Source organism: Loxodonta africana, chromosome 21 (assembly GCF_030014295.1).
Source record: "Loxodonta africana isolate mLoxAfr1 chromosome 21, mLoxAfr1.hap2, whole genome shotgun sequence".
Taxonomy (NCBI): Eukaryota; Metazoa; Chordata; class Mammalia; order Proboscidea; family Elephantidae; genus Loxodonta; species Loxodonta africana.
Window position 1 is genome coordinate 29,830,100 of NC_087362.1, and position 21,841 is coordinate 29,851,940.

At 55.1% G+C, this 21,841-nt stretch overlaps 1 protein-coding gene across 5 annotated transcripts in view; it reads left to right on the forward strand.

The window, feature by feature from the left end:
* Window positions 1-1,597: 1,597 nt before the first annotated feature.
* CBFA2T3 (CBFA2/RUNX1 partner transcriptional co-repressor 3) overlaps window positions 1,598-21,841 on the forward strand; it is a 76,504-nt gene continuing 56,260 nt past the window's right edge. For 2 of the 5 annotated variants that reach the window (XM_023558057.2, XM_023558061.2), the window contains exon 1: window positions 1,608-2,379. In XM_023558057.2, the coding sequence (XP_023413825.1) occupies window positions 2,292-2,379 (88 nt within the window). In that variant the 5' untranslated portion in view covers window positions 1,608-2,291. Of the gene's footprint in view, window positions 2,380-21,841 lie in introns of all 5 variants that reach the window. The other 3 variants (XM_023558059.2, XM_023558058.2, XM_010597797.3) reach the window with 3 other exon arrangements.

The window sequence follows — 21,841 nt, forward strand, 5'->3', positions numbered from 1 at the left end:
GAGGAGAAAGAGAAGAGAGAGGGAGGCAGAGGAGGGAGGGCTTTGCTCCCTCCAGGAGGGCAGAGAGGGCACAGACAGCAGCCACTCCCTGGCCGAGGAGGCAGCCCGAGCGCCACCCTCACCCTCACTTCCTCCGGGCCCCTTATCTCCCGGGCCACCCTCCCTGCAAGCCACAGCCAACGTCCGCTTCCCCACCAGCGCCAACTGCCCTTGGGGAGTGGCAAGCAGCCCGAGGGCCCCAAGGTGACCGCCCAGGGGCCAGGGCAGCTCCCAGCCGCTGGAGGATGACTTTCTTCTCTTTCTACCCCAACCTCTGTGGGCAGCTGGTTAGAAAACCAGGCAGGTGGGGCAGGGCTCAGGGACTCCCCAGGGAAGTGGGGGTTCCCATCTATGGGGCCTTGCAGGTGCAGCCCGGACACCTGCCCCAAGCCATGTGAGCTGCCCACCTTGCCCACGCACCCCCAGTGTATGTGCTGCTCTCTCTTAAAGGCCACTCAAGCTCCCTGACTTGGCAACTCAGACTTTGTGCAGGTGGAAAATAATCATAGTTGTGCTCACAGCCATAATCATAACTCTATTTGTCAGGTCGCCCAGCCAGGGAGGGCCAGGACCTACCCTCTGGCCAACTCTTGACCCCACGTGAAATCCAGGGCAAAGGGAGCGGCGGGGGGGCGGGGGCCGAGGACCACGGTAACACCCATGGACGGCCCTACTCACAGGACCTTCCTCTCCACCCTGAGCCCTGGAGCTGGAGCCAGGCAGCGGCGTGGTGTAGGGCCAAGGTGGGAAGAGTAGGCCTCCACCCAGGTAGTACCTTCTGGAACCCCGCACTCCAGCTCACAGTGTGGGGCACACATCAGTGTGTCTCTCATCCACACATCCATTCCTTTTAGAAGGATGCCCCAACGCTACGACTCAGGGCCATCTGTGAAAAACACCAGGGGCCACTGGTGGGGGAGCCTCACCTTCCTTGTGCACCTTCTGCACTGTTTGAACTACTAACATGTGCCAGGATGACCCAAAAAGAAAATAGGGTCAAGTTAAATGGACAGCATGGGAGCCTCGAGCAAGGCCTGGGTACGCAGGTCAAGTGTCTCTGGGTCGTCTGAGGGCAGCGAGCCTTGTCCGTGGCTGGGTCTCGTCAGGTCAGGTCCACTGAGGTGCTGAGGTACGAGGGGCCCCTTCCCCCTGCTATTCCTGATGGCGCCTCCCCTTTAGAAAGTAGCTTTCTGTTGGTACCTGCAGTGCCTCACTCCCCCTTTGCCTGGCTCTCAAAGGGGGACCTCCGGGATACCCCCTAGATTCTGGGGAGCATGGTCCCGCTCCAGCAAATTCCATGCTGTGCGGTCTCTGCTCACCCTGGACACCCATCGGGGCATGGGGTAAGTGCATCTGAGGCATCCCAGCCAGTGCCTGTGTCCCCAGGCCCCGTGCTCAAGGCCAAGCCGAGAGGGGTTTCCCTGCCTGGCCCAGTAGGGGTGCTTCTAGGCAAGGAGCCCCAGGAAGCAGACATGAGAGCCCAGCTGAGCCCTGGGTGGAGGAGGGGTTTTCAGAGCCCTGAAACCTGGCTCAAGGGTGCAGCTCCTGAAGATGATTTGACCAGGCAGGCTCCAGGGAGAGCAGCTAGCTGGAGGGGCACTAAAGAGAGACCCCCAGGGCCTGTTGAGGGTAGGTGGAGGGAAGAGCCCCAGGATCACCTAGGCTGAAGAAGGGCCTGGCCGGGTGGGAGACTGTGGGACTGGTCTGGGATGGAGGCTAGCCATGTGGCTTGACCTCCGCCCCCAGGGTCAGAGTCACACACCCATCAGCCCCGATCCTGGGTTCTAGGTGAGCGGGTGGGTGTCACTGAGGCTGTGGCTGGGGCAAAGAGGAAGTTGTTGGAAAGCTGGCCGGAATGGCCAAGAAGGAGGCCTAGCCCAGATGGTTCCTGTTGGGGAAGCGGCCGGGTGCAGCTGCAGCCCTGCCCGGCGGCCGCATTATCACGGCGACACAGCTGGCTGCTCCCCTCATGCTGCCGGGAGGCTCCTGCGCCCCAGGCCCGCCCCATGTCACATGAGGCTGGACCTCCCGCCCCTTCCCCAGGCAGGCAGTGAGTACACGGGCCAGTGCACCTCAGGCCTGGCTCCTTGTCTTTCCCTCAAGGCCCCAAGAGGAGGGGAAAGTGAGTCCAGGCACGCCTTGGAGCGCCTTGCTCCACGCTGCTCCTGCCTGCCCGTGCCCCAGTGCCAGGATTGCAGGGCTGGGTGTAGCTTCGTCCCTCTGGCTCCACCTCCGGCTCCGGCTCCGGTTCCATGTCTCAGGCATCCTCCATGCAGGAAAGCGTGCCCCCAGCGCCCACCAGCTGCTCCATGCCCCGGGGTCCCAGGAAGGGCGGCCCAGGTAAGGGGCTAGGGAGGGGCGTGGGGGCTTCGGAATGCGTCAGGTGGCGGGAATCATGACATCTCCAAGCTGCCGCCGCCCGTTTTGTTAACACCAGGGTGTTGACTCACCTCGAGTATCAACACGGCCACCACATGGCACGGCCACAGCTGGGGCAGGTGTCCGGGGGCCTGCAGGTGCTAGGCTGCTGCCCAGCCCCACCCAGGGCAGACATCAGCTGGGTGCCTGCTCCGTCTAAGAGGGGCACATGGAAACGCATGCACCCTTCCTCCAGGACACCCTCAAGGTGTGACGCTCCATGGAGGAAGATGGGGCTCAAGGATGCAGACACCAAGGCCCAGGGTCCCTGGGAGTGAATGGTGATCAGGACTCCGCCCAGCCTCTGGGCAAGGAACAGTTCCGCCAGGGCTTCCTGCCCTTTGAGCCAGTTCCTGAGGGAAGTGGGGCATGGGCTGCCAGGTTCCCACGGAGCTCCCTGACACCCCCAGATCCCACCCACAGAAGTCCTTAGGGGCTTCACAGTGCAGCCGTTGCGGCTGCCCCCAGCCATGCCACGTGGCCACCCAGAGCCTGCAGGGCCTTTCTGAGCTCACAGCCCTGGGACCACTCCCATGGTGCCCCCGCTGGTGTGGTTATCTCCAGGGCCCACTAGGGCCTGAGCTCATGTCCAGACCTCAGTGTCCAACGGTATCCCTCCTGGCCTCTGCCAAGAGGCTGCTTGTCCCTGAGCAGGTCCCCTCGGCTGCAGCTTGAGGCTGGTCAGCTGGTTGAGGGTCCCAGAGGACCAGCCCCCTACACCGGGCTCCTCCTGGCAGGTGATGAGGTGTTTGTTCCAAAGCTAGAATGCCCAGGTGTGCAGGTGTCCAGCTTCACAGTAACAACATGCGCGTTATCACTGGTTTGTCCCCATGAGGATGGCGTTCCATGGGGAAGTACAAGCTTGGCTTGCCCTCGATGGACCCACCCTGCTCTGAGCTGCCGTCCTCTTTGCCCCAGGACTGTCCGAGCACAGGGTGGGAGGCTCTGCCCATCCACCCAACTGCCCTGCTCTCCTGGACAGCCCAGCTGGCCTGACCCCACTCTCCTAGGAGTGGGGGCAAGCTCCCCCATGTGCCGCTGCTTCCCTAGGCCAGGGCCTCAGTTTCCTCCTGTGTCTAAATCCCTGTCCTCTGAGCACTTCAGCCAGGAATGGGGAGAGGCGGGCCAGGGCTTTGTGAGAACTACTGGGGTGGTGGGCGGCAGGGAAAGGAGCTTGGGGCCAGGAGGTGGCTGTCTTGCAGATGAAACCACTGTGCTTTTTTTTTTTTAATAATTTTTATTGTGCTTTAAGTGAAAGTTTACAAATCAAGTCAGTGTCTCACACAAAAACCCATACACACCTTGCTACACACTCCCGATTACTCTCCCCCTAATGAGACAGCCCACTCTCTCCCTCCAATCTCTCTTTTCGTGTCCATTTTGCCAGCTTCTAACCCCCTCCACCCTCTCATCGCCCCTCCAGGCAGGAGATGCCAACGTAGTCTCAAGTGTCCACCTGATCCAAGCTCACACCTCACCAGCATCCCTCTCCAACCCATTGTCTAGTCCAACCCATGTCTGAAGAGTTGGCTTTGGGAATGGTTCCTGTCCTGGGCCAACAGAAGGCCTGGGGGCCATGACCACTGGGGTCCTTCTAGTCTCAGTCGGACCATTAAGTCTGGTTTTATGAGAATTTGGGGTCTGCATCCCACTGCTCTCCTGCTCCCTCAGGGGTTCTCTGTTGTGTTCCCTGTCTGGGCAGTCATCGGTTGTAGCCGGGCACCATCTAGCACTTCTGGCCTCAGGATGATGTAGTTGCTGGTTCATGTGGCCCTTTCTGTCTCTTGGGCTCGTAATTGCCTTGTGTCCTTGGCGTTCTTCGTTCTCCTTTGATCCAGGTGGGTTGAGACCAATTGATGCATCTTAGATGGCCGCTTGCTAGCGTTTAAGACCCCAGATGCGACTCTTCAAAGTGGGATGCAGAGTGTTTTCTTAATAGATTTTATTTTGACAGTTGACTTAGATGTCCCCTGAAACCATGGTTCCCAGACCCCTGCCCCTGCTACACTGGCCTTCGAAGCATTCAGTTCATTCAGGAAACTTCTTTGCTTTTGGTTTAGTCCAATTGTGCTGACCTCCCCTGTATTGTGTGCTGTCTTTCCCTTCACCTAAAGCAGTTCTTATCTACTACCTAATTAGTGAATACCCCTCTCCCACCCTCCCTCCCTCCCCCCTCTCGTAACCACAAAAGAATGTTTTCTTCTCAGTTTAAACTATTTCTCAAGTTTTTATAATAGTGGTCTTATACAGTATTTGTCCTTTTGCAACTAATTTCACTCAGCATAATGCCTTCCAGGTTCCTCCATGTTATGAAATGCTTCACAGATTCATCACTGTTCTTTATCGATGCATGGTATTCCATTGTGTGAATATACCATAATTTATTTATCCCTTCATCCGTTGATGGGCACCTTGGTTGCTTCCATCTTTTTGCTATTATAAACAGTGCTGCAATAAACATGGGTGTGCATATATCTGTTCGGAAACCACTGTACTTGTGATGTTACTGTGGTGTTCTTGGACTGGTGGTGCTGGAACAGACGGTCTGGAGAGACCAGCTCATTGACCACACAGTCACTGCCCTGCCTTTGGGGGCCCGTCCTCACTCTGGGGGCCTCCTGGAAGGGGCAGAAGCAGCAGGTGTAGGGCTAGTGTTTTGGGCCAGGTGTTTGCCTGGGCACTGGTTCCTAGCCCTGAGGTACTCAAAGGGGCTAGCCCTGAGAGGACAACAGTGAACTGGACCCCCTAGTCCTGGCTTCTAGAAACTCACCTTCAATGGAGACTCTTCTCCAAATACCTGTCCCTATTCCCACGGGGATAGCCATGGCCTTGCTAGCCCCTATGAGACCCTGTGGGCTCCAGGGCTTGGATATTCTAGTCTAGTTCCCTGGCATCCCTCCTCAACCACCTCCCGGGGCTCATGGGCTGGCCCTGCAATGCTAGGAGTCACCACCAGGGGCAGCACTGAGGTGGCACAGCCTGAGAGTCTGTGGGGTCCCTTCCAGGGCCCCTACCTACAGCTTGAGTGCCACTCAGGTCGCAACCCCCCTGAAGCCCTTCAAGTAGGCCCACAGGCTTCCCAGGAGTACACGATCACATTTGAGACCCAAAAACACATTAACTGGCTCTAAAAATATGAAAAGAACGGTACAGTAATTAATATTTTTTAAAGCAGACATAAGATCCTCTTGATTTTTGGAGCAAAACTATATCTAACATGGCTGAGGCTGCCTTTTCCAGGTTGACAGTGCCCAGCAAAAAGCAATTTGGCCTTTTGTTTCCTGAGACCCTGAGGGTCTTGTTTTGCTTGGTCTGCTAGTTGTATAGCCAGTAGCTGACAGGAACATGACATTTGCCCAAATTTGGCCTGGGCTGGCTAGAACGCCTCTGAGGGTAGGCTCCCTCCACCCGTCCTTCCCCTACATATCCACCCTCCCCTTCTGAAGTAGTCCCCTGATCACACCTGCTCTGGAATGTCCTCTGCCTGGAACGCCCTCTCTGCTGCCTTGATGCCCTGTGGCCTTCATAACAAAGCACCACAAACGGAAGCACGTGTGGAGGTCAGAAGCCCAAAATCAAAGTGTCGGCAGGGCCGGCAGGGAGACTTCCTTTCTCTTCCAGCTTCTGGTGGCTCCGGGTGATTCTTGGCTTGTGGCTCCATCACTCTCATCTTTGCCCCTGTGTTCACATGGCCTCTTCTGTCTGTGCTGTGTCTCCTATAGGAACATTTGTCATTGGAATAGGGTATAGAGCAGGGAGGCAGGGAGGGGCTCTGGGCACAGCCTGGAAGGCCCTAACTCCAAGCCTGATGCACCCCTCACCCAGCATCTTCGCTGCCAAGTCAAGGGGAAGGCTTGGAGGGGGACGAGAACCCCACTGCTCAGCTCAGACCTGAGTCACTCCAGGTCCCAGCCCAAGTGAGTCTCCTTCTTCCCCTGGGTAACATGGATCATCCTGTCGCCAGGCCTACAGTTTCTGCTGGAACTCGTCCCCCACCTGTTCCCCCAAAGGGCCCATGGGGAGCCTCCAGGCTGAGCAACAAAGGAGGACAACCAGCCCCTGTCCAATAGCTCTGTCCAGAAGGGAGGCCAGGATACCCGAGCGGGATGAAGCAAAAGGAGGTCAGAGGCCCAATCGGGGCTGCTCCCTGGAGGAAGTGGGCAGGCGGGGCACATGAGGAGGGCTTCCTTCAGGCAAAGGCCACTTTCACTTCTCACCAAGTGTGGCTGAGGAGAGAGGCGTCCACGTTCACACCGCCTCCGCACACTCTCACTTCCGTGGCTGAAGGTGACCCTGATACCGCCTCAGGCGGAGGTCTGGGCAGGGGGAGCCGCCAGTGAGGAGAGGAGGCATCGATCTCAAGGATCCCCAGCTGGTTATCCACAACTCCTGGCCTTGTGCTCCTTCCAGGAGGTGCCCACTAGGGTTGGGCCCACTGCCCTCTCCTTAGGGATACAGAGAAAATGAGGCGAGAGGGTGGGATGGGGGGTACTCCAAGCACCAACGGCCTGCCCATCCGCCCTCTGATGGAACTCAGGGCAGAGGTGCAGCAGACTTTGGACAACTCCTATGGGCTGTTCCAGGACTGGGGTGGGCCTGCCTTAGGAGCTGATTCACGAACCCCTCATCATTAAACCACCAAACTTGTGTTCCACCCTACAGAGCCAGTCTGTCAAACAGCTGGTTCTAACAAGAACCTTTAAAACCACAAGGCAGGAGAAAAGGGTGGCTACCAGGACAGCACTGTAGGGGGAGGGTGCAGGGTCACATTCCCCCATCTGAGAGGTGTGCTTTCCTGGCCCCCGCCAGGATCACCTCTCTCAGTGGGCCAACTTCTCCTCACCCGGCTCTCTTTAGGGAGCCACTTTGTCATTGTTCCATTGGAAAGAGTGACCTGATTAAAACTGAAGTCTGGTCACGTGGGCTGTGCTCACAGTTCTCCAGGGCCTCTCCCTCTCCGGCAGAGCTGAAGCCGAAATTCTAAGGGCCCACGGTGCCCCTGGCTCCCCTCCTACCACTCCCCACCTCTGCACTCCAGCCCTGGCCTCCCTGCAGCTCTTCGAACAAGGCAGCTTTCACTTCAGAGCCTTGGCAAGCACTGCTCCCTTTGTCTGGAATCTTTCCCTCAGGTATCGGCAGGCTCCCTCCTCACCACCACCAGGTCTGTGCTCATGGTGTCCCTCTCAGCGAGGCTTCCCTTGAGCCCCTATTTCAAGTTGCTTTTCTACCACATGCACATACCCAATCCTCTATCCTCTGTGTTTCTCTCCTTCTCTTCATTATCCTGTTCCGCAGACTAGGCCTTTCTAAATCTGCTGATTTTTTTTGTCTGTCTCCCCTGCTGATGTCCAGGCTCCACGAGGGGGTCTCTGGCCTCTGCTTCCAGGGCTACCATCAGGCTGAGAACAGAGGCAGGCACTCAGCCCAGGGCAGCTCTAGGGCCTGTGGCCTCCAGTAGACCCTCCCTCCCATGGGACCCTTCCTCTCTCTCCTGTCTGCACTTCCCTGAGGAGACCGGCCCACAGGCTGGGTCACTCCCTGTTTCCTGATCTCCTGAATTCTACCAGCTGGGCTGCTGGGACCCGCCGGACCCTCCCCTTCAAATTGTGTCCACCTCTGACCCTAATGTGGGGTGGTCAGCAGCCTGGACTTGGAAGCCAGCTGGGGCCTGGGATCGAGACCGCAGGTCGGGAGCTAGCTGGGCCTCCGGCTAACCATCCTGGGCCTCAGCTTCCTCCCCTGCAATGGGCACAGGAGTGCTGCCTCTGCCCCTCCTGGCCAAGGGCTTCTCCACGGGAGCAGGGAGCACACCTTCCTCCCCTGTAACTGGAGGACCCAATGAAGTTTTGGCATGGACCAAGGGCCTGTCTATGGAAAGTAGCGCCTAGGGCAATTAGTGTTAAATTGCTGAATGATCTCTCACAGCTGGCATGGAAACTGTGATAACCAATAGAAACTGCTCGTTGGCACTCTGCCTCAAGTGGCACCCAGGGCACATACACGAGGCCCTACCTTTATATCTTAGTTATGCTCCTGGTCACTGTGGATGGTGACAGTGGAGAATGGAGTGGAATCCCATGGGAGGTCTCCACCATGTCCCCTAAGGAGGGGGACCCTGACCAGAGGGGAAGGGATGCTCAGGCCACAGCAAATTGTAGTGAATGAGTCCACAGCACTGCTCCCTGACCAGCAGTGGCCCATACCCTCTGCTGACCAAGAACAATGGTGAGGCCTACTTGCCCCATACTACCAGGCCCCTAGGCAGATGCTGCCTGGCACCCCCCCAACACCTGGATCAAGCATGTCCTGAGGCCCATTAGATGCTAAGAACACTTGCAGAGCAAAGCTGCCTGCCCTAGGGTGTCAAGCTGCAGAACACATGCACCCTTGCCCATGAGATGCCTTGGGGGAAACACTCAGGAAACAGAGGTGCTGAAAAGGTCCAGACAGAGGTCAGAGGAGAAGCAGTGGCTGCAAACGTGGGGCTCTGCTGCCCCCTCATCCCCCAAAACCACAAGACCACCAGCCTCTGTTCCGGCAGCACAGCCCGTGTTAGGGTGTCTTTGCTCTTAAGTGCTGGCCAGGCCATATAGGGGACGGGTGGTGGGGTCAGAGGAGCCTGAGAAGTGACCTGAGCAGTTGGTCTTGGTACTTCGTGGCTAGGTGGCCAGCCTGCTCTGTGTGGCTTCTCAGCTGGATTCTTGCTGAGTAGGGAGGGCTGAATTTGAGTCCAGCGAGCCCTGGGTCGTACTGCCCCTCCAAACCCAGGCTTGTGGCCCTCCAGCTGTCCCTGCACCTGGCCACAGGCTTCCCTCCCTCCCTCCCACCGCAGAGCCTGAGGGGCCAGTGAGAGGACCCAAGAAGGAACTGGGGATTTACCCCACCCCGCAGGCTCTGGGTCTTCCTCCTTCCTCCCAAATTGGGGTGCATTTTGAGTGTCCTGGAAAGCCCCGACTTCACAGACCCCAGGGGAGTGGGAAAGTGGGTGAGAGGGGGCAGAGGAACCTCTGCAGGCTGTTCACTGGCTGTGTTCCCAACCCCTTCCCTCTAGGCTGCCATCGTGACCCTCAGCCAGTCTTTGCTGAATTGCAGGACCAGCCAGGGTCAACAGGGCCAGCCCAGCTGTCTCCGTTTGCGGCTGGGAACTTCCTCAAGCCCAGTCCACTTCGCCAGGCACTGGGGCTGGGCCATGGGGGAGTTCTCACCATTGGCTCCTGTTATTAAGAGAAGAGCTGAAGTCCCTAGCCCTCCCTGGGACACCAAGGTCAGAGGTCACACAGCTCTTGGCCCGTGAGGGCCCCGCTCCAGCAGAGATGAATGGGCCCCCACCCAACTGAGCGCTTGTGTAAACTGCTCCCCACTCTCAGCCTCCAGGGGCTGTCCAGGCCAAAACCCAGATGTGCTGCCAGCGGAGGGGATGGCAGCAGGCCACTTCCTGTCAGAAACCGAGTCCGCCAGGTGTTTCCCGCCCCTCCCACCGCCCTCCTCGGTCATCCAGACACAGCTGGGGCACGAGGCAGACCAGCAGCACATCTCCAGGTGGGGGCAGCACCCAGGGGCCCCTCAGCCCCTTTTCTGCCCATCATGCCATGTTCTACCTCATTTGACCTCTGGCCTCTCTGTACCTCAGTTTCCCCTCCTATGAAATGGAGTGAGGTGGCCTCATCTCCAGTGGCATAACTAGTGCTCTGCAGCCACACTGCCTACAGAGCCTCCACCAGCCCCACAGGGCTATCAAGCACTTGGGCGCTGCCCTGACCCGAGCCACACTGTGAAGGACCCACTTGGGCACCCAGAGTCTCTGTGCAGAGCCAAGAACACAGCACTGGCAAACACAGCGTTAAAGCTGACTGCCTCACTTCCTTCTCCACTTTCACTCCAGCTGCTAGAGCAGGAGACTTCCCCTGTGCAGCCGTACCCTGTTCAGGACAGGTGTCGTTCCCAAGCCCACGGGCCCTGCGACAGGAGGGGGACAAGGCAACATGTTGGATGTGAGTCTCACCCTCTGTCTTTGTCACTGATCCTCAATTTAAATTACGGAATAATTCAGACACACCGGAGAAACACCAGTCTCGGAGACTGAACAGAGGCTGGCGTGTGGCCATCTCTGTTCCAGAGGTCTCCCCTCTGTTCCGCCTTCTTTGTAAAAATGAATTGACATTGATTTAGGGACCACATTCCCCAGAGGTGGCCTGTCCTGGGGGTGACAAGGTGGTTTGGGGCACTGCTGAAACCAGACTGCTGGGGCAGGACCCGCTTGGAGCTCCCCGTGAGGTTTTGGACAGCTGCGCCCTCCCTCAGTCTCCATCTCCTCATCTGTAAAATGGGGAGACGCTGCCTTGCTGTGAGAATCAAACAGGGTGGGAGCATGTCAGCACGCAGGGCCCTGTGGACATGGAAGACTTCCAGGAGAGGGCGTCCTGTTTTGTAGTGTGTATCTTTCCTGGACACGCTGTTATTTTGTGGGTTCTAAACGGCTACAGAAGAGGTATGTTCTGTTCCTCCCTTTGCAACTTTCTTTTCACCAACTTGATGTCTCTGATGTGCGGACATGCTCTGCTTCTCTGCGATTGATTGACATAGAGTGACGCATTCCCACGTCTGTGCCTGAGGGCTAGTGTCCACCAAAGTGGACACCAAAAGTGGTATTCTTGGGGGACAAGGGCAACACTTGGCCAACACGGAGGCATTTCTGGGCAGGCAGAGGCTGCTGCACCCAGGGCTCGGCCTGTGCTTCTCAGAGGAACAGAGCTGGTCCTCCGATGGGGAGGCTGGGACACATTTGTATCTGTGTGCCTGCAAGGTGAGGCCAGGAAGGGTGTTATAAAGGCGACATCCCTTCCAGGCTAGTGGTAGAAGGCTTTCGGTCCCGTCAGCCAGTCCAGCACCGGCCTGGGGTGTTCCTGTCCAGGAAAGGCAGGCCAGGAGGAAGAGTGCTGGGCAGGAAGCCAGGGACCTGGAGCTTTTCTGGTTCTACACTGAGCCACAGGGGCCTCAGGACTATGGAGCCCCATCCTCATCTGAATGTGAGGACTGGGTCCCACCCGGGGGCGGGGCACATTCACAGTGGAGGCTCTGGTGGTGAGCAGGTAGCAAAAGATGCTGAGGGGGTTATTTAGACATGTGATCTTCCCTGGATCATCTCACATCGAGTGCCCCTCCTCCAACCCCAGGGAGCCAGAGGGGAACTATGAGGCCTCGGTTTGCTCATTGTGACATAACTTTGTTAAAGGATGTCTCAGGGAGGCTTTGACATGTGACTGGGATGGTGGAAACTCCTGGCCAAGGGGTGGAATATTTTGGGGAAGGAAAAAGACCTTCGGAACAGGGGCCTTGAAGTCCCCTGGGAAACCCCAGCCCCACTTGACTGTGGCAAGAAAGTGGTGGGAATTCCCTCAGACTCCGGACTCCAGTGATGCTGGAGGGAGGGAGTTTTCCCAGGCAGCGTGGCCTGCAGAGGCAACTTTTGCATTTGCCCACACATGGGGTCTCCTTGCCTGCTGCAGGCTGAGCCCCCGCCGCACCCTGGCCCACAGCTTGCTAGGGCCACCCCGGTTCTCAGAGGCTTCCCTCCTGAATCCCTTGAAGAGGGAATATGTTCCTTGATGAACATGTTGGTGGGGCAGCTGGCTACAGAGGGTGGGCAGCTGGTCTGGCATGCTGGCAATGGAGTGGCTTAGCTAGGGGATGGGAGAGGGGGAGCAGAGGAGCTCAGGACTGCTGATCCCAGCTAGCAGGGGTCTCAGTGGGGCAGATTCCTCAGGGCCCATGCTTGGCAATAGTAGGTGCTCAGGAAACACCAGCTGAAGGAGAGAATCTAGGAGAACCCTCATGCTAGTAGAAGAGGGAGACCTTTCCAAGGATCTTATCGAACCACGTGAACCTTGAGGACCTCACACTCCGTGGAAGAGCTGGTCACAAGAGGTCACGCAGTATGTGATTCCACCTATATGAAATGGCCAGAATAGGCAAATCCAAAGATAGAAAGTAGATTGGAGGGGAAGAGGATGAACAGGGAGTGGCTGTTAATGGGTGTGGGGTTTCTTTTTGGGGTGATGAGGGTGTTCTGGAGTTAGACGGTCATGATGTTGCACAACCTTGTGAATGTAGTAACGATCACTGAATTGTTCACTTTATTTTTATTTTTTTAACCGTTTGTTGTACGTTAGGGGAAAGTTTACAGAGCAAATTCATTTCCCATTCCATAGTTTGTACATAAAGTGTCCCATGACCTTGGTTTCATTCCCTGTAGTGTGTTGGCATGCTCCCCATTTCCATCCTAGTTCCCATTTCTTTTCGTCCTCATTTTTTATCCCTTCCTGCCTTCTCATCTTTGCTTTTAGGCATATGTTGCCTTTTTGATCTCGTATAATTGATTGTTCTGAGGAGCACCTTCCTCTCGGGTGTTGTTTATTTTATGAGCCTGTCCGTGGTTTGGCTGAAAGGTGGTCTCCAGGAATGGCTTCAGCTCCAGTTCAGGAGGATGTCTTAGGGCCATAGTCATGGGGGCCCTTCCAGTCTCTGTCAGACCAGTAAGTCTGGTCTTTTTAGCGAATTTGATTTTTTGTTCTACATTTTTTTCTCCTGCTCTGTCCAAGACCCTTTGTTGTGACCCCAGTTAGAGCTCAGAAATTGTTTACTTTAAAATGGTTAAAATGGTAAATTTTATGTGTACTTGTGTGTACTTATCTGTATTTTACCACAATAGAATTTTTCTTATCTTTCTTTAAACAAACAAACAAAAAAACCCTGGCAGAAAATGGCCTGGCGCTCCCGTGACCAACCAGGCACCTACTGCTGGCTGGTCCCTTCCCACCTGCCATGTCCCGGCCCCCTCCTCCCTGCCCAGCCCTGTCTTCCCCCCTCTTCCCCCCACATTTGTGGGGGCCTCAACCAGCATCCTGCTCCTCTAGCTGCTTATGTGCCTGGGTCCCCCAGTACCCTGTCTCTGCTCCCCAGCTCCTTGAGCTGAGAAGGGGGAGCCAGGAACACCGCCCTGCCTGCCTCCCCTTTGTTTACCACCTCCTTTGCAAACCACAGGTGGGCCTGCTCCACAAGCATTGTTTTTCCCCCAGAGGCACCTCCCAGCACCTGCTTGGACCACCAGCTCCAGCCACGGGGAAGGTGTGCAGAGCCTGGCAGCCCCCAGAAAGAGCCTAGGCTCAGCCAGCACTGAGGGTTCCACTCTCTCCTTGGGAGGAAGGAGTGCAGGGGGACACTGAGGCCCAGACAATCATAGCAGTTGCTGAGCGTGGGCTCTGGCGCCAGCCTGCTGGCTTCGTTCTCTGTAAAGCAGGACCAGAGTTGGAGGTGATTCCACAGGGTTGTTGTAAGGATTAAAAACGACAGGGCCAGCAAGGTTATGGACAGACAGAGAGAGCTCAAGAAACTAAATGTTAGCCAAGCCAATTCTGCTGTCAGTCTCCAGGCTGGCACGGGGGCCCAGGATCGACAAGACACAGTCCCTTTTAATCAGGCAAATCAATATGTTTGTAGAAGCCCCACCATCAGACCCCGTTTACACGCTTACATTGGAAGGGAGGGGGGCTCACCACGGGGTTTCAGTCCCCAAATCAACAGTGGTTGCCCAAAACCAGAGATCTCTGAGGCCCCTCCTGCACCAGGACTTTCCAGCCTCTAATGAACATCTGCTCTGCTGCCTTCAGAGAGCTCCATTCTTGTGCCCCCATCTCAGGCCAGCAGAGCAGGGGACCCTACACCCATTTCACAGATGGCCGGCCCCACTGAGCCTGTCTCCCATCTAAAAAATGGAATGCCAGCCTCCACCTACCAGGGCTCTTCCACAAGCCACACACACTTGGGACACAGGGATATTGACGTATTTCTGAGGCAGGTCCATCTTTCCCTCCATCCCCACAGCCTGCCCCGCTGGCCTCACTCTGACAACCCCACCCACATCCCCAGGACTTCTCCTTTCCTCCCAGGAGGAGTTCTCCATCCTGGCAACCACGCTAGCCTCAACTTCTCCCAAGAGTTTCAGGTTTACAGTTATTTTAGGTGCTTCTCCCCAAACGCCTACCTCAAAGCATCCTTTTCTCTCAAGGTCCTGGGGCACCGAGTCTGCCTGGGTCCCCAGGCCCCAACCTGCCCCCTTGTAGCCCTCCTGAGGGGTGTCCTCCCCCCTCCTGTGCCTGTTCTTGACTTGGGGAGGCAGTGTTCGAGGCTCTCTCCTCTTCTTCACCAAGGTGGGGTGTGGTCTCTGGAGGGTCTGAGCCCTGCTCTCATCCTGGGTCTGCTTTGTTTTCTACAATAGCTTTATTGATATGTAATTCATACAGCCTACAACTCGCTTGTGTAAAGTGGACAAGCCGGTGGGCTTTAGTACGTTCACAGAGTTGTGCAACCATCACCACAATCAATTCTAGAACATTCTCATCACCCCAAAAAGAAACCTCATGCCCCTTAGTTATCACTCCTCCCTCCCCCCAGCCCCTGATAACCTCTAACCTGCTTTCTGTCTCAATGCGTTTGTCTGCTCTGGGCATTTCACGTAAATGGAATCACACAATATGTGGCCTTTTATGACTGCCTTCTTTCACTCAGCATAATGTTTTCGAGGTTCATCCGTATTCCAGCAAGTATCAGTACTTCATGAGTACTGATGGCCGAGTAACACTCCATTCTGTGAACTGGGTCTCGAGTTTATCTTTGCTCAGCTGGGAGGGGGTAGCAGCCTGGGAGCAGATCCCAGCACACTATCCGCAGGCTGTGCAACTCATGGCCAATTACCTGCCCTCTCTGTGCCTTGGTGTTCCACCTGTACACCAGGGGATGACGAAGGCTGCATCTTGGGGCTAGTGTGAGGATGCAGCAAGGCATTGAGGAGGAGGGCTTCGCAGGCTGAGGAAATGGTGCAGAAAGTCTCAGCACAGCCCGGCCTTGACGGGGAGTCTGGTCTGCCACTAGCTGGGGAAGCAGCTCTGAAAAGAGATCATGTAGACTCAGGGTGCCCCAAGTGAGGTGGACGTAGGTGCTGCAGGAGCAGGTGAAAGTGGCCATTCTGGTGTAGGGATTGCCTGGGAAAGAGACTGGGCTTCTAGACCTCCACAAGCTCTAGAACCATCTGGAGCACCTAGCGAAAGTGGAGATTCTAGCTCCTTCCAGAGGTTCTGTGTCAGGAGGTCATGTGGAGGAGGTACACGCACCCACTTTATAACAAGATTCCGGGTAAGGATTGTATAATGAGACTGTGACAGCAGTGAGCCCTGGGCATGACCGCTGGGCATGTAAACCTAGGTCAGTTCTCCTTCTGGGCCCTGGGGGAGAGCATGGCAAACAATTAAGAGGATGCCCCTGGGCCTCCTGGATGGGGTGGGTTGTCTGTTCTGTGGTCCATGCGCTGTATTTAAGGTGCTCTGGCTGAAGGTTGGCAATGATCTAGAGGTGCAGGAGAGCAGGTGGTGGCGGGGAGTGCTTTGTGGGGCCTCTGGGGATGTCACCACACTGGCTTGCAGCAGGCACAGGAGGGAGGGAGGGGGGAAAGGCTGAGGCCAGCTGTACCTGAGCCAGGTACCTGAGAAAGAGGTGGGGTACTTTCCTCAAGGAAAATTGGGATGTTCTACAAAAAGAGGGGAGGGACTCTGGGTAGGCAGAAGTGGTGGTTGCCCATCATCTGAGCTTCTCAGAGCAGGACAGTGCTGGAACCTCAGGCTGCCTCTGTGGGGACACCACTGTGCAGAGGTGCTGGGAAGAGTCCCCTCCAGGGTTAGTGCATGTCTACTGGAGGACAGGGCCAGGGAGGCCCCAAGGCTCATTCATGGTGCTTCCATCAGCTGCGAGGCTGGGTGGAGGTGGGTCTGACCTCCCCAAGGCCTCTCGACATGAGTATCCACGGGTCAGGACCTCACCCACCACCATCAACATCATTTCCGCAGTATTTTCTCTTGATGAAAGTTGTGAAAATTATTCCTAACTCTGGCTATCCCTCTCTGGGCATGTCATAACAGGGCCCTAGTTCCCACATTTCCTGGATGTTCTGTTGGAAGTTCTATCTGGCCCCAGGATGCTGAGACCAGGACTGGGGGAGCCACCAGGCCCAGCCCTACGGTGACATCTGAGTCCCAATCCCAGATCCCCCAGGGATAGTCAACCATCCAGCGGCCACAACAGGACACGGGGTGGGGTCTCGTAGTATGACCTTGGATGGCGGATGGAAGGAGGTGAGGTCTTCAGAGGAGGGGGCCAAAGACCTGGAAAGACAGGGGGCCTCTGAGTCACCCCTCTAAATGGGCATGTCTGGGGGCCATGTCACACAAAGTCACAGATGGAACAGGACTATTTAGCTCAGAAGATGAAAAAGAACCTGGGGAGGGGGCACATGACAGATGTCCTGAAATGCTCAAGAGGTATCAAATGTGTGGGGGAGGAGAAGGCTTGTTCCACATTGCCCTGGAGGACAGAGGGGGACCAGTGTGTGCAGGGACAGGGTCACATTTTATCCATCCTCATTCTGTTAGTCTCCATTCTGCACAGCGGCACTGGCCCAGGGCATCTAGGACCTCACCCCCCTAAACCCAGGGATACAAGCTAAGGAAACTTCTCCTCTCGACATCCCACCCCCCAGAGGGGACTTGGGCTCTATTGTCATTTGCCAACCCTGAGGCCACCAGCCAAAGGACCTGTGCACTGATTGTCCCTGTAGTCAGAAGGGCAGGGTCTGGGTCCAGCGGGAGAGGAAGGACTGTCCACTCCAGGTGGTCCCAGACAACCATCTCCATTCTGGGTGGTCCCAGACAGCCATCTCCTCTCTGTCCCTCAATGTGCCATGAAGGAGAGGCAGGGTCTGTGTGGTCTTCCTATTGTGCACCTGAGAAACAGAGGCTCAGGAGGTCATGAGACCCCACACAGGTGCCTCAAAGGCCACATTGGACCCAGGGCCAGAACAGGGGTGGGGAGCAGCCCCTTCAGGAGAACCTAGAGACTTCAGGTTATTAGGATTCATGAGATATATTCACAGCACAACAAACCCAAATGCTTATTTTCCCAGGAGGAAATTACTACTTCTATAGGCAGAAATTACAGTCCCTGGGCACTGAATGGCACTGAGCCATGTTTCACCCTCCAGGATGGCGCCCAACCAAGAGCACAGACCTCTTACCACATCCACCTCCCCTCCCCAGAATGAGCCCACTGCCCGCCTGCTTGCTGCCCTGGAGGCATCCCTCCCTCGCTGCTTCCAGCAGAGTCCTGCACCCAGACCCTTCCCAGCCCTCCGCACTCAACCCAAGCCTCACCTCCCAGGATGACAGCTCTGCTTCGCTGCCCACTTGAAAGGCCCCAAAGCCCTCAACAGACCCACACAGGGACATCGTCACCTGCTGCAGGCTCCCACCTGTCTTCGACAGCTTAGCGTGTTGACTGGCGTGTTCTAGCACCAGCAAGGACAGCGAGCAGGTCATCTCCTCTCTTGGAGCCTTGGCTTCCTCAGCTGTAAAACGGGAACAAGAACACCCACTAGGCCGCCTCCCCAGCTTGTTCTGAGGGTCTGGAGTGCAGTGCCTATGGATGCACCTCAAACCCTAAGTGCCTGTCCCCAAAAGTCTTCCATCCTCCCGTGTACACTGTGACAGCCCTAAGGAGCATGTGTGGTGTTTGGGTAACGCCAGCTGCTGAAAGAAGCAGACCCCCAATGAACAATGGCATACGCAGGACTGAAGTTCCTGATCTGAGGCAGCTCTAGGTGGTGACGTGGGGACCCAGGCTCCTTCTGTCCTGTGGCTGCGCCAAGGTCACTGTGTGTGTCTGCATCAGGCAGAGAAAGGGGACAAGCGTGGAGGACAGGAGGCTGTTATTATGGGTCAGGCCAGGGGGATGCACATCCTTCCCTCACATTCCAGTGGCTGGGACCCAGTCACACGATCACAGAGGGAGGTGGGCAAAGGGTCTGACTTGGGGAGAGGAGCCTGTTTCACCTTTGAAAGTGGGGAGGGGCTTATTGTTCCTTTTGTATTTCTTCTCATGGGGTTTACCTACAAATTTACCAAGGAGGCCTGGTATCACAGTGGTTAAGCTCTGAGCTGCTAACCGAAAGGTTATCGGTTCAAACCCATCCAATGGCTCTGTGGGAGAAAAGACCTGGCAATCTACCGCCATAAAGATTACAGCCTAGGAAACCCTATGGGGCAGTTCTACTCTGTTCTATAGGGTCGCTATGAGTCGGCATCAACTCGGTAGCACCCAACAACTACAACACTTTCCTTATTTGTAGCAACTTCTGTGTATTACAGCTGTTAGCCCTTTGTGGCCTGTGTTACTTACGTTACGCCCTCTCCCGGACTGTCCCTGTCTTTGAGGATTCTTTCCATAAGACCTTATGTAGCCAGAGCTTATGTAGCTAAATCTGTCCATCCTTGTTTTTTCAGAGTTTCTGGCTTTTCTCCGTTATGACCTACCCTATATGGATACTCTATACTTTTCTCCTAAGGCTTGCTCTATTTTGCTTTTCACATTCTGTTTTGCTTTTCACATTCTATTCTTCAACCCAAGTGGAGTTTATTTTTCCAAATGAAATGAGAAATATATAAAATTTTCTTCCAAAATGGGGTCACAATGAAGAATGTGTGCTGCCCTAGGGATGTTTGAGGCTGCCTTTATCCTATCAAAATCCCCATTTAATATACACATCAGCCAGGGCTCCTGGGGGCATTTCTGACTCCTTGGCCAGGTTCTTACCTGAAATTGAACTCACAACTCGCCTCAGGTTCACACCAGAAAGGTGTGAGCCAGTTGGTTCTTTCTATTTTCATCTCACAGAGAAATTACGGCTCAGAGAGGTTCGGTAATTTACCTTCAGTCAGGTTTGTGGAGTGAAGGGAAGAAGGATGAGTGAGTAAGTGAACGAGGCCGTTTAACAATTAGGAATGCCTTATTTTGCAGAAACAACACATGCTCCTGTGTAGGCAATCAGGAAATAGGAGAAGCAAAAAGAAGGAGACGAACACAATCACTCTTGAGCCAGCAATACCCGCTGCTAAGCCTTTGGTAGCTGGTGCAGCCCCTTCAAATCTTTTCCTAAGCCTCTATTGGCCTATCTCTCTTTCCAGGCTGACTTGCAACCTGCTCTTTCCTTTTCATTTAACAACAGAGCATGAACATATTTCGATGCTACTACATTATTACATGTTGTTGTTAGCTGCTGTCAAGTTGCCCCTGACTCATGGTGACCCTGAGCACAATGGAACAAAATGCTTCTAGGTCCTGCACCATGCCCACAATCAGTTGCAGATTGGACCATCATGATCCATAGGGTTTTCTTTGGTTGATTTTTGGAAGTAGATCTCTAGGCCTTTCTTTCACATTGTTAAATAAAACCAAAACCAAACCCATTGCCGTTGAGTTGATTTCGACTCATAGTGACCCTATAGGAGAGTAGAACTGCCCTATACGGTTTTCAGGGAGCAACCGGTGGATTTGAACTGCCAACCTTTTGGTTAACAGCTATAGTTCTTAACCATTACACCACCAGGGCTCCACGTTGTTAAATAGGTGTATAATATTCTATACCAAGGTACTACGATTTATGTAACAATAGCTTCTGGGTGGACGTTCATATTAATTCTAATTTTTCATTGTTTAAACAGTGCTATTAACTATAATAGACATCCTTTCATATATAAATCTGGACAAATTGTCTATTAATACGAAGGCTCTTGGTAACTATTGCCAAAATGCCCCATAAAGAAATTGGCTAGAGTACATTCCCCCCAGCTGTGTACAGAGCTGCCAATCTACCCCTATCATCGCCAACACTGAGTATTATCATTTTTTAAAAGTTTGCCTCTTTTATAGGTGAGATATAGTGTCTATTTTAATCCATGGTCCTTTGGTGATCAGTGAAGCTGAATGTTTTCTCGTGAACTTCTTGGGTACTTTTTTTGGATGAATGAGATATCTGGAGTAACCTTCCTTCTTCAGCTTTACCTAGAATCCCACAGGAGAACTGGGTGCAGAGAACAAAATGCTAGAATAGAAGTTTGCAGTCCATGCAGGCAAGAGCCTGCCTGGGATTGTGCCGACAGCTGCCCTCGGCTTTGAACAAGGTGTCACCCGGTACACTGAAGCCACACCTGGGACTCTGGTCCTTCTGATAACTCCCTCCTGCGTGAGCAGCTCTTTTTTGGTTCCTCCCTTGGTTCCTGATCCATGGAGTCTTTCCTCATGACCGTCACCCCACTCTGTGGACAGCTGGTAGACGAAGTGGGTTGGGGGTGTCAGAGGTGTGACTGCAGCTGACAACTGGATGGAAGTGAGCAGGGACGGCCAATAACAAGGCAGGCACCCAGGTCCGAGACAGTCAGGCATTGGGCCAGGGGGCACCCAAGCCCCAGCACCCTACCTCCCAACATGTCTTCCTCCTCCTCACTGGGCCTCAGCCTCCTCACCTACACAAACAAGGTTTCTAATACCCAAAATAGGGGCTCTCCTGGAGTTTGAGCCAAGGGTGTCTGAGAAGCACTTTTCAGGGTCCCTGGACAGTGGCCACAGTGGGAGGCTGCCTTCCTTCCCTCCCCTCAAGAGTCCTGGGACGGGGGCTGGGCTGGTCCAGCCCGGACCCGGGATTTCAGTGGCGTAGGTTTGTATATCTGACAACAAATTGCACAACCCTCTTGATATCACTGTCATTGAGTCTAAAGCTTGAGCACAGGTAAAAAGGAATGGCCTGAGAAGCAAATGTCTGAGACCTCCCCCTGACACCTCCAAGACTCCAGGGCTGAAGAGGGGGCATGCCATGCAGAGGGCGCTCTGAGGAGTTAGAAGTGGCTCTGCCCTGCCTGTTCTGGGGCTACAGTACAGGGCACAGAGCTCGGCTCCCAGCTCCCAGCCCTGACCCCAAGGCTGCCACAAGGGGTGGGCACAGACGGAAGTGAGGGTCCTGGAGGCATCTTTACCCAGAGCTGACAGGAGAGATGCACAGACACCCCAGCCCTTTTGCGACCCAGCCGGTGGGACAACTCTGGCAGGTTTTCCACGCTGTCTCCCAGAGCCCCCAGAGGATCAAGCCTTGGCTGCCCAAAATTGGCTTCTTTCCTCCCCACCTCACTCCCCACCCCCTACCAAGGGTGCTGGGACCACCTTCCAGACAAACTACTTGCTCTGGGACCCTCGTTCTCTCCTGGGGGAACCAATAAGACAGTACCAACCACTTATCAGCCTCTGCCCTGGACAAGGCATTCACCTCCGTGGGCACCTTCACTTCTCTGAAGCCAGGCAGGGGGTCTCGCTTCCCCACTGGACGGCTAGGTCAGCATGGAAGGGGGGGACTTTCTGCAGAAAGCCCATTCCTAGGTCTGGTGGGACGACTTTTGTGGGGCGAGGGTACCACAGAAGGCCCGAGTTGCTTGGGGTGGAAGCTTCCCGGCTGGAG